Source organism: Lissotriton vulgaris, chromosome 7 (assembly GCF_964263255.1).
Source record: "Lissotriton vulgaris chromosome 7, aLisVul1.2, whole genome shotgun sequence".
In the NCBI taxonomy this organism is placed as follows: domain Eukaryota; kingdom Metazoa; phylum Chordata; class Amphibia; order Caudata; family Salamandridae; genus Lissotriton; species Lissotriton vulgaris.
In genome coordinates, this window is record NC_141695.1 from 855,014,419 (window position 1) to 855,028,943 (window position 14,525).

At 44.2% G+C, this 14,525-nt stretch overlaps 1 protein-coding gene across 3 annotated transcripts in view; it reads left to right on the top strand.

Moving 5' to 3' along the window:
• The window catches only part of LOC147702567 (uncharacterized), a 185,862-nt gene that overhangs the window by 111,976 nt on the left and 59,361 nt on the right, over positions 1–14,525 (top strand). For all 3 annotated transcript variants that reach the window (XR_015297538.1, XM_086931234.1, XM_086931233.1), the window contains exon 3: positions 13,430–13,518. Coding sequence is in view for 2 of the 3 variants with exons in the window: in XM_086931234.1 (XP_086787360.1) it covers positions 13,430–13,518 (89 nt within the window). In the remaining variant the exon portion in view is untranslated. The remainder of the gene's footprint in view (positions 1–13,429; positions 13,519–14,525) is intronic.

A 14,525-nucleotide genomic window follows, 5' to 3' on the forward strand; every position in this document is an offset into this window, starting at 1 on the left:
AGTTTTGTTGTAAAGGATGTTTCCCGGTCATACAGATGAGGAGAGAGTCATATAAGCAATCATTTACATTCATTTACATAAACAGTGAAGAGTTTAAAGGATTTATTAACAAAATTAGTAACATCCAAGTTATTAATTCATTACATTTCGAGAATTTGTATGTGCTTGCCACACAGTGCAGGGATGTTTGTAAACATCAATTTTTCTATGGATGCTTATGCTGCAGGCATTTTCCACCTGCTGCACAGTGTCCCATAGAAAAATGTATGTTTCCTACTGCATTGTGTGTCGTTGCATCCTAATCAGGTGTTTGGAACCGCCAACCTATGGTTATGCGGTTCCCTCACCGAAATGGTGTAAGTGGGAGGCTACTCTGACCGACATCATAATGCGGGCCATAGTGTTTAAATGTCTGGTGCTACTTCAGCATGATTGTGCACAACTCTCACTGCTGGGGAACAGGCTGTAGCTAGAGAAAATGAAAGAGACACTGGAAGGATGGAGAAACAACCTGCGAAATGATGTTATGGGAGGACAGAGAGAACACCATCATGGAGCTTTTTTCTGGTGGCAGTGTAGGGTTCCAAGAATGGAAATTTAGATAAGCAGCATAAGGATTACTTGAGGAGGAATGGAGAATCAAGAGGGTAGGCCTGATTCTGGAGTTGGCAGGCTCGACAAACCAAGTGAAGTGACAGGAGACAGGAGTTAGAGTACAGGATGGACTTAGGACGTAACATTAGTTAAATGTTTATTGCTGATAATAAAGGGAGTGGGAGCTATATGAGTAGAAAATAGTTTAGAGTGTATGGGAAATAATAGTAATAATTTATAGATTGTGCGGCTCAGTTGAAGGATGCAAAGATAGATGTGAGTCCAAGTTTTTCCCAATTGCGCATCAGAATAGGCATGGCTTAAAACATTCCCCTCACAATGGAACAAGTCGATAAGGAAACAAGTATTTGTAAATCAATCCATACTATTGGGTGAAGGTTTAAGTGCTAATGTTTTTCTATGACTCTATTCTGTCAGTGTGCTCATCTTTTTTATTTTGAAAAATGCTTTTTGTGTTTTCCAAGCATAGAAATATAGAAAACACAGTGGGACAGTAGTAGGTGACTTCATCGATCATGCCCAGTTCAGTAAATGTTATTGTAAATATTTAGTGTTTTAGGAGGCATATTATGTACACATGTAAGGCATGATCCTACTCCAGTGCCTGTCAATACCTCGCACACACTGCCTCATCCATCACTGTTATATCAGATGATCCTTGCCACCCTCAGTCAGCAAAATTATAATTCTCTTCCAAGAGTCACATCCGCCTCCGTAAACATGTCTTCAATGGCGGCTCCTCCGCTATGGCATAGGAGCATCGCCCACTTTTTTACAAGCAGTGCAAAGTAGAAACGTAAAATGATAACTTTAGATTATTATCATTTTATGCTTTGTGATGCTTTGCGAGCGGGGTGGGTGGGTGGGATGATGCTTAGCTCTTGGAGCAGGGCAGGGTAAGAGTGGTTTGGCCACTCCTAAGTGCTCAATGACTGTTTGGTTGGCCCTAATGGGCCTCCCAAACCAGTCATGTGCACTTTCCTTGTTCTCCATGCAGGCTGCATTACAGCCTGCGTGGAGAACAAGCCCAGCCACCCATTACCTAGTTGAGCGTCGAACCAGGATGCTCACAACCAATCACAACGCTTAACTTCAGTGTTGTGATTGGTCAGGGGAGCCTGGGTGCTTACCAATCACAACGCTCAGTGGGGCCTGCTTCCTGTTCCAAAAGGAGAGCAGGAGCAGAGACATGGGACCTGCCGCAAAGGTATGTTTATTTATAATTGTTATGTTTTTTTTATCTGTGCCCCCTGTGTTGAAGCACTCCGTGCCCGACCCTCCCCGCTTAACCACCCCCAAGCAACCCACCTGCCCCTCCCCGCCACCCGCAAGCCATGCGGACCGCCACTGTTTGTCATCATAGTACACTCTAGCCATGTGTAAATAAATCTTCAGCAGCCGCCTTTCCTCCAGCTCTCTTCAATGCCTCTTCAAGGACGAATCACCAAGCGGCAGCCAATGCACAAACTAGATGTTGTTTCAAAACAAAGCATTGCATTATCCTTTCTTTGGTCATGGGGGCAATTTGAGAATACAGTGCTTTAATGTGAGTTTTAATTGTGTTTCCACTGGCCCTTGTGGGTGTAGTACTATGTTCCAAAAATACTGGCACTGTGGGTCATATATTGAACATCTGACCCCCTCTGGGCTAGACTGGGGAGCCAGAAGCAGTCCTGGCAAACATCTGTCCTGATCCTTTCCTCCCCTTTCTCACTCTCTCTCCTTCTCCATCTGTCCATTCACTCTCTCCTATTCTGGCTCTCTTCTCCCTCTCTGGTCGTTCTCCATCCCTCTCTTCCTCTGCCCTTCTCTCTTGAATCACTCTGTGTGTGCTGCAATTATTGTCTGGGAGCTTGACCACCAGTGGTCCTGGGCTTTCAAAACCAGCCTCCAGGGTATCCAGCTGACATTAAAAATGCCGAAAAGAATAAAAGGCCAGTCTGGCCCTGGCTGGGACCTGTGGCCATGTATATTGCAGTGCACTACCATTCCCACGGGATGGATAAGTCTTGTTTAGAAGCACAAGGTGTCTGTGCAGAACCTTGTACTGGGTAAGGTGAGACCTGGCATTGCTTTCACCACCCTATTATATTAAAGTGATTGAGTCCACACGCTGTCCCATAGCTGTTCCCCATATCTTTCTCCCACTGTGCCCTGACTGGAATTATCATAATAGTTTGCACGAAGTATCTTATAGAGCACTGACACAGCTCTTCCATGCACTTTGCCCCCATCAGAAACTACATCAAGGAGATTTAAACGTGTGCCGTCCACCAGGAACACCCGCCCACCGCTACTGTTTTTTGGGTGTGTGTTTAGTATAAGGGTGTCCCTCCCCTCCCTAACCCTCACTCTTATCTTCTGTTAACCCCACCGAGTCCCCAGTTCTCCACACACTAAAGATTGGAGAGATGAATATGGAAATCTCCACACTTTGGTTTGTGGATTGCATTCAGAGTTCGGAAAGTGGTGCTACTGGAATACTAATTTACATTCTTCAAAATACCTTATGTGAAGTAAGCCCTTCATGTTTGCTCCCTAATTACTGGAACGGATAGAGTGTATGTAGACACAACTATGAGTTGTTCTATTTTGAAGCTTGCTTGAATTAGGGATAGCACATCGGTATAAGGACTGGATATTCAAAAACAAGCATTTGCAATGCAAATGATCTCGCCTGTGGGACCTTATAGGTATTTAGCTATGCAGCACATTAGCCTAGGTGCTGAAACATCTACTGTTCTTTAACCTAGAAACTGCGTGACACGCCACGTATGGGAACACATGGAGAGAAATATTGCCTTCCACGGGAAATGGTATGGATCAAAGCTGTTTTCAATATAAAATCAGGGCCTTCATACACCTATAAGTATATACTAAAGTATATACAAGAGTTCTCCAATGCTCAACCTAAAAATCTATGGGTAAAGATGCTGTTGGGCAGTGGTTCCCAACCTTTTGACTTCTCAGGACCCCCCCACCTAATGATTACTGGAACCTGCACTGCTCCCACTAATCAATCTAGGATACTAATGTAATTGTTTATCTCCAATTTCAAATTCCTTCACATTTACAGTACATTTCAAATGTTCAATCAGCTTCTTTATTGATATACACTTTATTAATCTTAATATTATTTAATTTTCAAAGTAGTTGTTGACCCCCGGCGGAGGCTTGAGGACCTCAGAGGTCCCTGGACCACAGGTTGGGGATCATTGCTGTAGGGTACAACACTAGGCGAGATGTCTGTAAGCCCAAGGTAGTTCTGGTGTAAAAAAAGGGGGGGGGGCACCCACTACTTTGAAATCCACTGGTAGATTTGTTTGTGATTGGTACCATGAATACAATGCCCAGTATCTATGCGCTTGAGAGAGGGCTGTCTGGGCCAGTGAGGCGTGAAGCGAATTTCATTGCCAGTCTCAGCAGTTTGAAAAAGAGAGTATGGGAGTGCTGGAAAGACAGAGGCTTTGAGGAACGAGTCCGGGAGACAGAGGCACTGTGCTCCATTTAGAGTGCTCTATGCGACCCCTCGGCCCCAGCAATCCTGAGCCCAGACGTGATTAACTACCTTCCTGACAAATGCCAACTGCAGGAAGCAACACAGCTCCAGCTCGTCGGTCCTGAGAAAGTCTACCTGCTATTGGCTACAATCTGTCCAACAGGTGAAGGCCGCCTAGAAGTGCTGACTCGAGGTGCTGCCGTCCTATGAAGTGGGGAGATGATAGTGCGTGAAGGGGCAGAAAGGAGGCCATGGCGCCTGACCTGGCTGCAAGTAGGAACAAGCATTTACAATGCAACGGTCTCGCCTTTGCCAAAGTTAGAGCTATTGGCATTGTAAATGACAACAATTTTATTTATGTGCTGGTTTTGAAAACATAAATAAATGGCATTATCATTTACAATGCCAATAGCTTAATCTCTTGCAAATGCGAGACCTATTGCCTTTGCACCTGCCCACACACTCACAGAGAGCCACAAACACACACACAGAGCCCCACACACACAGAGCCCCCCCACACACACAGCCCTATACACACACACACAGCCCTACACACACACACAGAGCCCCCCACACACACATAGGCCCCCCCACACACACACAGAGCCCCACAAACACAGAGAGCCCCCCCCCCACACACACAGAGCCCCCCCACACACACACACACAGAGCCCCCCACCCACACACACACAGAGCCCCACACACACACACACAGGGCCCCACGCACACACACATGTGAATGGTGCAATGAAGACGTGCTCATGAGGGCAGTGAAGCTGTAAGAAAGGATGTTACTGAATAATGTAGGTAAATGCAGTGTTCTGTATGGTGTCATAGAAGACATTTTACGCGAGTGATCGGCCAGCGAGGGGGTAAGGCAGTGATGTAGAGGAGATGTTTTCTTTCGTCGATACTTTGACCAGGAATAAGATTGCGAAACTGTAGCTGGTCCAAGAGAAAGGGTTTTCAATTACAATGAAGAAAACAAATCAAGGATTTCTTCACCATAATATCAGTTATTTCCACTGTGTGAGTGGATGCTGAATGTGCCTTTAATGGCATGAACTATAGCAACGTTTTATGGAAAACCTGACCATGGGCTGTAAAGGGGAAGTGTGCACTGTGGACAGAAAGGTCACATTTTCTGAGTAATGTCTTTGTAGTGATATGGAAAACCAGGTTCTCAGGGATACAGTGGAGGAGTCTGGAAGGCTGGGCAGACTGAAGCATACTTCTGGTTATCTGCTATGGGACACACTGGTTCAGATCAGGTCCAGTCCTATGCCACTGCTCCATCTCCTCAAATTGGTCCAATCACGAAACAGCAGGCAGGCGAAGATGGGCAGCCCGTGTTCATGATGTGTTTTGTAGTTGATTATATTGCTGGACAATGAAATAGGGTTTTTGGTTTGGTTCAGTAGGGGAATGCATTGCGGATGTGCAGGTGTTCTATGTATGTAGTTTAAATCTGTACGACATCACACTCACGGTATAGGGGTGCAGGAGTATTGTGCTCAATGTCCCTATTATTGTACGAGTTTAAATGGTATGTAGAGGACAGCTGGCTAAGAGATTCAATTGGTAGTGTTAGTTGTGTGCATGTATGGTTAATCGAATTGGGAACCACTGGAATTAGTTAATTGATCATGAGGCCTCAGAGATAGTCAACTCAGCCCATGGAGATCAAAACAGTAGGAGCTCAACCACAGGCAGGGTAAGGGCGTTTTATTAGTGGCCACGGATAATACTGATACAGAAAACATGGCAAAGATGTGTGGTAAACTCTAAGTATTTTTTACAGTCGAGAGCCAGTGTCACACCCAGTTATAATCCTCCCTAATCAAGGGACAAGGCTGCCTTGGCACCCACCTCACCATTTACCTTTTTGGATGGTGGTTTGTGGTGCATTAAAAAGAAGTCCTTAGTGCATACCTCAAGGCGTTCAGAGATGTGGCCTTCTTTCTCACAGGTCCCACAGGTTTTCTTTAAAATTTGGGCTTGCCCCTATACCGATTGTATATATTTATGTTGTATAGTTGTGTAAATGCCTACGACTCTCCACTGAGTTGCAATCAGTATTCAAGAAAATACAAATGATCTACAACAGCGTAGCAAAATTCAGAAAACTATAAACGGGTCAGAAATCTTCCTTGGGCTGTGCTCTTAAAATCCTGTTGTGTTGATTCTAGCTAAACAGCATTTAGTTCAATAGAGCGAGACGAGGAACAGGGGGGTGGGGGGGCGACAAGCAAGCGGGACGAGGAACATGGAGGTGGGGGGCCGAAAAGCGAGCGGGACGAGAAACAGGGGGGTGAGGGGGGCGAAAATCGAGCGGGACGAGGAACAGGGGGGTGGGGGGAGCGAAAAGCGAGCGGGACGAGGAACAGGGGGGTGGGGGGGCCAAAAAGCGAGCAGCGAGCACAATGGAGGAACAGGGGGGTGGGGGGCCGAAAAGCGAGCAGTGAGCAGAACGAGGAACAGGGGGGGCAGAAAAGCAAGCACTTACCGGCTGGGGCAGAGGACTCGGCGACTTCTTCCGGCGGCAGTCAGGCAGAAATGGCATATGAAAAGCACCGCCATTTTCGCATTCGGGCGTGGTTTTGCAGTTGAGTGACAGATGACGTCACAGAGTTAAAAACTGCAAAAAACACGCCCCCGAATCCAAAAAAGACGGGGCTTGAATGGAGTGACACCCCTCTCCTCCAATGGATGGCCAGAATTTACGAGGCCAGCCAATGGAGAAGAGGGGCGGGTTCAAGCTCCATTCTCTGAAAACATCAGTTTCTCCCAGCGAGACTGCGCAAGCGCAGCCTTCGCTAGGCGAAACCTAAAAAGGTGGCTCCATACGACAAAATATTTGACTAGGATCACAATTTGAGACCAGTTCACAGGTCAAGTAAATTACAGTTAGGTAGAGTATATTATTAAAGTCACTAGACCTTATGATTTTGAGTCCTGCTCTGTTGCTTGATATTTTAATGAATAGTGTTGCTATCAATCAGATCCTACTAATATTTAAGTGGATGTTCCAAGTTTGGGTGTCAGTTCTATACTTCAATGGGCGTTCTTTCACTAAAATGCCATAAGTAGTTGGAAGTGACTTCACCCACTTTCATCACCACTTTCAAAACAGGCTAGCCGTTTGGCACACATGTTGCTCTTCAACATCTAAGTATTTGCTGACCAGTTTCTAGGTGGAGGGAAAGGTATATAAACTAAATAAAGATACGGAGCTTTTAGAGTGTTGTTTACTTTTTGATGCTGCAACTATCATCGTGACTCCTGAAACAATTTGCAGGAAGAGGGGTATCATGGGTGGTAACCTATCAATTGCCACACCTGGTAAAGCCTAATGGAATTCCTTGTATGATGTGGAGGCAGCATGGCTTATCTTTATTGAGGTCCTATTAGGTTGATGCACTGGCCTAGTCTGGAAATAATAGTTTGTCATAGATTAACGTGTGCAGTAGAACCTGGCATTCTACACCATACTACATATAATATACGAAATATGTAACAAAATAGAACATTTGCTAATCATTGTGCTACAATTAATGAGAACCCTAAAGTTGGTATTACACCTTGATATACTGAAAGCAATATTTCTTACCCAGTATACTTTAAAATGCTTACTAGCCACCTTTAGTCCTGTGTTATACGTTGTCCCACAGCAACATGAGCCAACCAAAGGAAATGTTGACAGGAATATAGAGATGTCTCCGCCGACACTGCTTGACAACTCGTTAGCCTCCTCCCTCGCCCCCAACAACAAATATGTCTAATTCCTGCAACACCTAAAAGTGATTTCTCCTGACACGGAGAATGTGTTCAGTTGTATTTTCCCTACTGACATACAACTGGGGATATTACTACTTTCAAAAGAAGAAATTGAGAATCAAAGTGAAACATTGCAGATTTGATCTTCGAAGCGAGTGTGGGTCTTACACAATAACGCCCCTAACCCCTTTCATCCCTTGCTCTCATGACAAGGCTCCCGTCCCTCTACCTCCTTTTGATCTCTCCCGCCCACAACAGGAAAATCCCCCTATTTAGACTTCCCGCTGTGGGCATAAATTACTTACTCACTCCTCAAACTCCGTGACTGCCCTTGTTCTCACTCACCGCCAGCTCACGGGGTTCAGCGCCACTCATGCCACGCCTGGTCCCGCGGTGCCAGCCCGCTGCCCAAGCTCCTGCGGGGGCCCTGTGGGGGTCACCGGGTTAGAGTCCGTGAACAGTAGGAGTAGCGGCTTCCCTACCGGGGAGGCAATAGAGTGCGGGGGCGAGAGAGAGCGCCATCTATGACCATAGCAAGAACCGCAAGGTATAGCGCCGCCAATGGGCGAGGTGGGCACAGTAGGGCAGATGCCTGTGGTAGTGCTTTGTGAAGACAGCACCGAAAGCGGGCACAGGGGGGCACTGCTTAACAGAACGCTGCCTCTAACCATAGAGAGCGTGGCCCGAACAGAGCGTCGCAGGAGAAGCGCGTAAGGGCAGAGGGCCATACAGCGACCATAGAGGCATTGGTGGGCTAGAACGTCTTATGTGTTCCTTGATTTGGATAATATTAGTCAGATCGTTTCCAGCGTCCAGGAAGATAATACTTTGTACTGACCTGCAAGCCAATCGAGTGTTACTGCAATCAATACCCTATATTCAGAAGCTTTCTGCATTCGTTTTTTTTGCGACGGACATGATCCTATCGTCGGTCTTCCAAACCATTCACTTCAATTCTGTTTTGTTTTGCGTTTGAGTGGTCAGAGAGGTTTGGCACGATTCAAAAAGGTGGTGGGCTACGAAAATTACACTCTAAGGGCCTGATGTGTGAACGTTTGCGAGTCTGTAAACAGTTGCAAACTGGTTAGCGAATGCTAAATAGGCTGTTTGTGATGTTCTAAGACTCTTTAACCTCATAGGAGCGTCGAACGTTCAGCGCCCAGTGCTGAACGTTCGAAGAACGGGTGCTGGCCCGTCGGCCAACGGTCGTGCGCAGCACTGGCAAGGTAGTGCTCTCGACGACCGTTGACCGACGGCAGCACTTAAGGGGATAAATTAGTATTGGACGAGGAACAGGGGGTAGAACGAGTTGGCCATTGTGTCGGCTGCTGGGGTGTTCAAGCGGAACACCATCTTCCTCCGAGTCGAAGCAGAAATGCCTAGGAGGAAGGCAGCGTCATTTTGGGATTGAGGGGCGTGTTTTCTTTCTCTCCTCTTCCCATTGGCTGGAAGGTAAAATTCCAGCCAATGGGAAGAGGAGGGAAAGAAAAGAAAAAGAAAGTAAAAAACACACCCCTGAATCCCAAAAAGACGGGGATTGAACTGAGTGACGCCCCTCTCCTCCAATGGCTGGCCTCCGTTTCGGAAGCCAGCCAATGGAGAAGAGGGGCGGGTTCGAGCCCCACTCTGAAAAACATCAGTTTTCTCCCAGCGAGAGCTGCGCAAGCGCAGCCTTCGCTAGGCGAAACCTAAAAAAGAAGGAGCTATGATGATCTAGAATAAAATCTTTGAAGTAATACAAACTCCGCTGACTACCTGGGGCAATCGTAATTTAATTTACTGTTGTTGAAGAAAAATCAAGTTCACAGGGTTCCTTTTTTAATGTAATCGTTTAACTGATGTGGGGCTGATAGCACAATTTAGATTACAATACAATGTAAATAAATAAAATATAACAGCAGATGACTATAGGTACAGGTGAAAGGAGCTGGGGAGGGGCAAGTCGAAGAAGAGGGGAAGTAAAATGTCAACGGGGAAGTGAGGGTTAGATCACACAATTCACCTCTTCTTAAGCCCAAGCCTTAAAGCTTCAGTCAGTTGAATATTAAAGTATCACACAGCCAGACTGAGTGAGACCACTCGTAGACGTCCATACCGATGCAAGGGAACCCGTTTCACCTGATTAGAAGGTTTATGGTCCGAATCACCAAACATAAGGGAGCCCTAAAAATAAAACACAGACATCTGAGGGCGACTAGCATCCCAGAGGACCATGGCAGCCTTGCGGTGCTAGCTTGCTTTCCCCGCAACACTTTGTTTTTTTTAGGGAACACAAGTGCTTTAAAAACGCACGCGCTGCCAACCCTGCCCTGCCCCTCTGATTTGCCGATTATAACTCTCCGAAGGACTTACTTACATAGACAGCCTTCAAGCTTTAGTCAGTTCAAGATTAAAGTACTAACTATTGCAGAAGTCAACAGTCACCAAACAGAATAGAATAACAATGGTGTCCAAATTTTCCACAGCAAGTCAAAAGATGAAACATGTCATAAAACGGCATTGCCCAAATACGAACCTTAGAACCAGACTTCAAAAATCTCTTCACGGATTTACCAACCTTTGCCTATACCAGGAACGAAAATGTAAGGGAAATGCTTAAACATTCCATGACAGACGACCAACAAACATTTAAAGGAACGATAGCCTGCCACAACTGCAATAATTGCAACAACATCATAACAGGCGCAATAGTGACGCACCCCAGGAAGGGCCACAAAATAAAACTAAAAGTCACGGCAACATGTGACACCATGAACATTGTCTACCTATTGAAATGCCCATGTGGCATTGTTTATGTTGGCAAAACTGAGAGAAAAATTAAGACACGTGTCAATGACCATAAGTCCAACATACGCACCAAGAACCTGCAATCGACAGTGGCCAGCCATTTTCTTCAGAACAATCATAACATCAGTCAACAAAAATTCTTAATCCTAGAAGTGGTTCTAAAAAAAAGAAGGTTGGGACAATACCTTCTCCAGCGTGAAAACCTTTGGATAAAAACATTGGACAGCATACATCCATTCGAAATGATTGAACGTATTGAACTGGCTTGTTACCTATAATCAATTTTCCAATTTCAAGATGTTGCTTTGATCCCATAATATAGCAATAGAATCATGTTGCTTTCCTATTTCAGCAATGTTATCTATAATAACCATATAAACACCATGTTACCTATAATCAATTTTTTAATTTCAAGATATAGCAATAGAATCATGTTGCTTAACGTATACTAATATTTTTTTCCTATTTCAGCAATGTTATCTGCAATAACCATATATGCATCACACGTTTTAAGATGGCCACCATAGACACATTTTATATAGTCCTTTTTTCATCACTACAACCTACAGCCAGACACTATTCACAATCACGTTTTTAGTCCCTTATTTAGTTTTATGACTATTAGATTTATAATCACAACATGAATAGCATGCTGCTACACATACAGCAGATTGCGAGCAGGGAGTAACAACGCGTAGTAAGGTACGTGAAATGCATGGCACCATGAAGATTAGACGAGCAGCACTTTCGCGTATTATACTTTCCAAACCGAACGGTAAATCAAGATTGATAACTAGCTTTAGCCGCTCACGAACCCCTTTATAAAAATAACAGCAGGTTATGTGCGTAAACTTCATTACACACCACCCTATCACTATGAAAAATGGTGAGCACAAAACTCGACTAAAGATCTGTTTTCACCAGACACCAAACACCTCATGTGGTAAAGCCCATCTTGTTTTAACTTTTCACGCCAATTAAACGAGTTTCACCAAATCTTTTCATATATCGCCACGTATTGCACTTCGTTTTTGTCGTCTTAATGTCCACTTTAAGACAACACACGCCAAATATCGGAACTTAGAGCATTTGCTTAAGAAACACAATGCACAATGTTTTTTTAAACTGCACGTAAGAACAAAATTTTATTTAAAAACACTCAAGCATGACTCACGTTAATATAATAGATAACATACATGAATGATATTTGATTTAGAAAACAGTTCCTCATTTTGCTCATGTTGATCCTAGGACTAATCCCTGATGAAGGGTATAGGAATACCCAAAATGCATTGGAAGTAATAGTCCATACACTATGAGTTGTGAAAGCAATTTGAAATAAAGAAACAAATGCATAAATATGTATGAATAAAATACATGAATTTATTTGAATTCAATAAACAGCCGACTACCATTCATTTCAAAAAGAGAGCCTTTTAGAAGTAGTGTCCGGGGGGGGGGGGGCACATTCCATGAAGGAAGTGCAAATCTGATTTTAAATAAAGACACCAAGAGTGAAGACACCGACCCGGAAGCACACATTAACAACTACAAACCTAATAAACATATTTATGAAAAATAACGTAGTAGCGCGTATTCTCACCAAAGAATCAAGATTAAAGTATCACACAGCCAGACTGAGTGAGACCACTCGAAGACGTCCATACCGATGTAAGGGGGTCCAGCTTTACCTGATTAGAATGTTTACGGTCCGAATCACCAAACATAAGGGGGCCCTAAGAAACCCCACATACATCTGAGGGCGACTGGCTGCGGCTTCTCAGAAGACCGTGGCAGCCTTGCAGTGCTAGCTTGCTTTCTCCGCAACACTTTGCTTTTTTAAGGAACACAAGCGCTTTAAAAACGCACACGCTGCCCACCCCGCTGCAGCTTTCATTTTCATTCGCACTGCGATTGAGCGCATTCATGACCTTGAGGACAGCATACCAAACATCGCTCAAGACAAAACAAGCGCTCGCCATTCTTGCTGCGTGGATGCAATTGTCTGGTAAACATTACCGAGCAATGAGCCCTCAAGTGCAAAATCCAGTCTGTGAAAATAACATGCTCGTAAAACGCGGCTCAGTAAAGCGGACGCTGGACTTCTAAAGAAAAAAAGCATTGCATAAGCACATGATGTATGTGAAGCGGGCGCCCTAGCAAGTAATTTAAATAAACACATGATGTACGTGAAGCAGGCGCCCTAGCAAGTAATTTAAAAATCAAGTAGTCCCTAAACAAAACTAACAAAGCCAGACAGTGCAATAAAAGACTAGTTGGTCGGTGCTGCTTCCAATAAAAACGGAAGTGATGCATCGGATCAACAGCCAACAGAAACAAAGATAACAAAAGCAATGCCAGACTTAGACAAATCGCAAGGGGCAGGAGAAATTCCACGAACTTTGAGCCAACATACAGATTACTTTATGTCTCGCTGAGACAGCGCGTGCGTGCTGCCAAGGTGAGACTTTACCAGTGCTGTTCAGCCTTTCACCTGGAGAACCACAAAGGCCTTGCCCTTGATAACACCTCCAATTCATCTTTTTCAAAAGTAAGTTTTAGGCACTCTTTCCCATTTTTAGAATCATTGGTTGTAGAGACCCCCAACAATAAACTTTTATTAGAGAGTAAGCTCATCTAATCATTACTAAGATAGTTAGTAAGTTAATCTTTATGACCAGGTATTTAAAGTGTCTCCAGAGATGCTTCTCCTCAGTAATAACATTCCTTTATGCATATCTATTTGCTTAGGTCCATATACATCCACCTTGACATACAGCACCAGTGCCGGTGTCTACAAGGGGTCCACAGCAGGCTACATTGATACAACCCAAGTGTCAGTGAGTATCTTAAGTCTACTATTATCCAAATTGATATTTAAAATGCATCCAGTGGACCTGCTGTGATCCACTGGTTTCTCTTCTGCACAATAATGTTGGTTGCAGCTCTATGAATTGTTGGTTACCTGCTGACACACTAGGGTAATGTCAGTAAATTTTACTGTGGTAGAGCTGGGCGGTTGCCCTGCTACTGTAGATCATGGTGTCATAGAATGTACACTCACCAGAACAGGGCATCATATTGAGTTGACCACAGACTATTTAGATAGATGGTGTTCTCCAGATAATGTTTAGATCTGGTGCTTCTGTCACCAGACTTTATGTGATCACCAGAAAAAGAGCTTTATGAAGCAGTACTGAGAAAGGAAATTAGGAGCCATGATCTTTCTCTCCACAAGCTTTTGCCTTGGCCAAGTGTGTGTATTGTCACTCATAAAGACTGCTTGTTCCACGTTTTTTCAAAGCTGATGCTTATCACAGTATGCCTCAGTTGGTTATGGTGACAAGCCAAAGATCAAACCATTGATCCACTGAAAAAAGTGATGCAATTAATCTGATGTGTTTAGGTTAGTTTTACACTGTGTAACCCCATGCAGACCAACTGCTGTTTTGGTACATGTGATCGCACAGATTAAAGTAATAGTTAAGGTTTTTATGTTGGTTACTGCCTTTGACAGACCTTTGAGGTAGAAGATTTGCACTGTGATAATCCTTGTTAACTTCACTTACAAGGGATTGGGTATTATTTTACAGACCATAAATATGTTTATGTATTTGCCATTGTACGATTGTGTGCCTGATGGTTGCCTTAGGGAAAAGCTAATGCGCAATGCAGGAGGCTTGAGTTGGTTATGGTGACAAGTCAATGAAAAAGGTTACAAGCTTTGTTACTTCATTGGAAATAGTTATATTGGATACCATATGTTTGATGTTTGTAATGAAAAGTTATGACAAAGGAGTAGGTCTGGCTTATTTATTGTGAAAAGCACCTGTTTACTATATTAGGT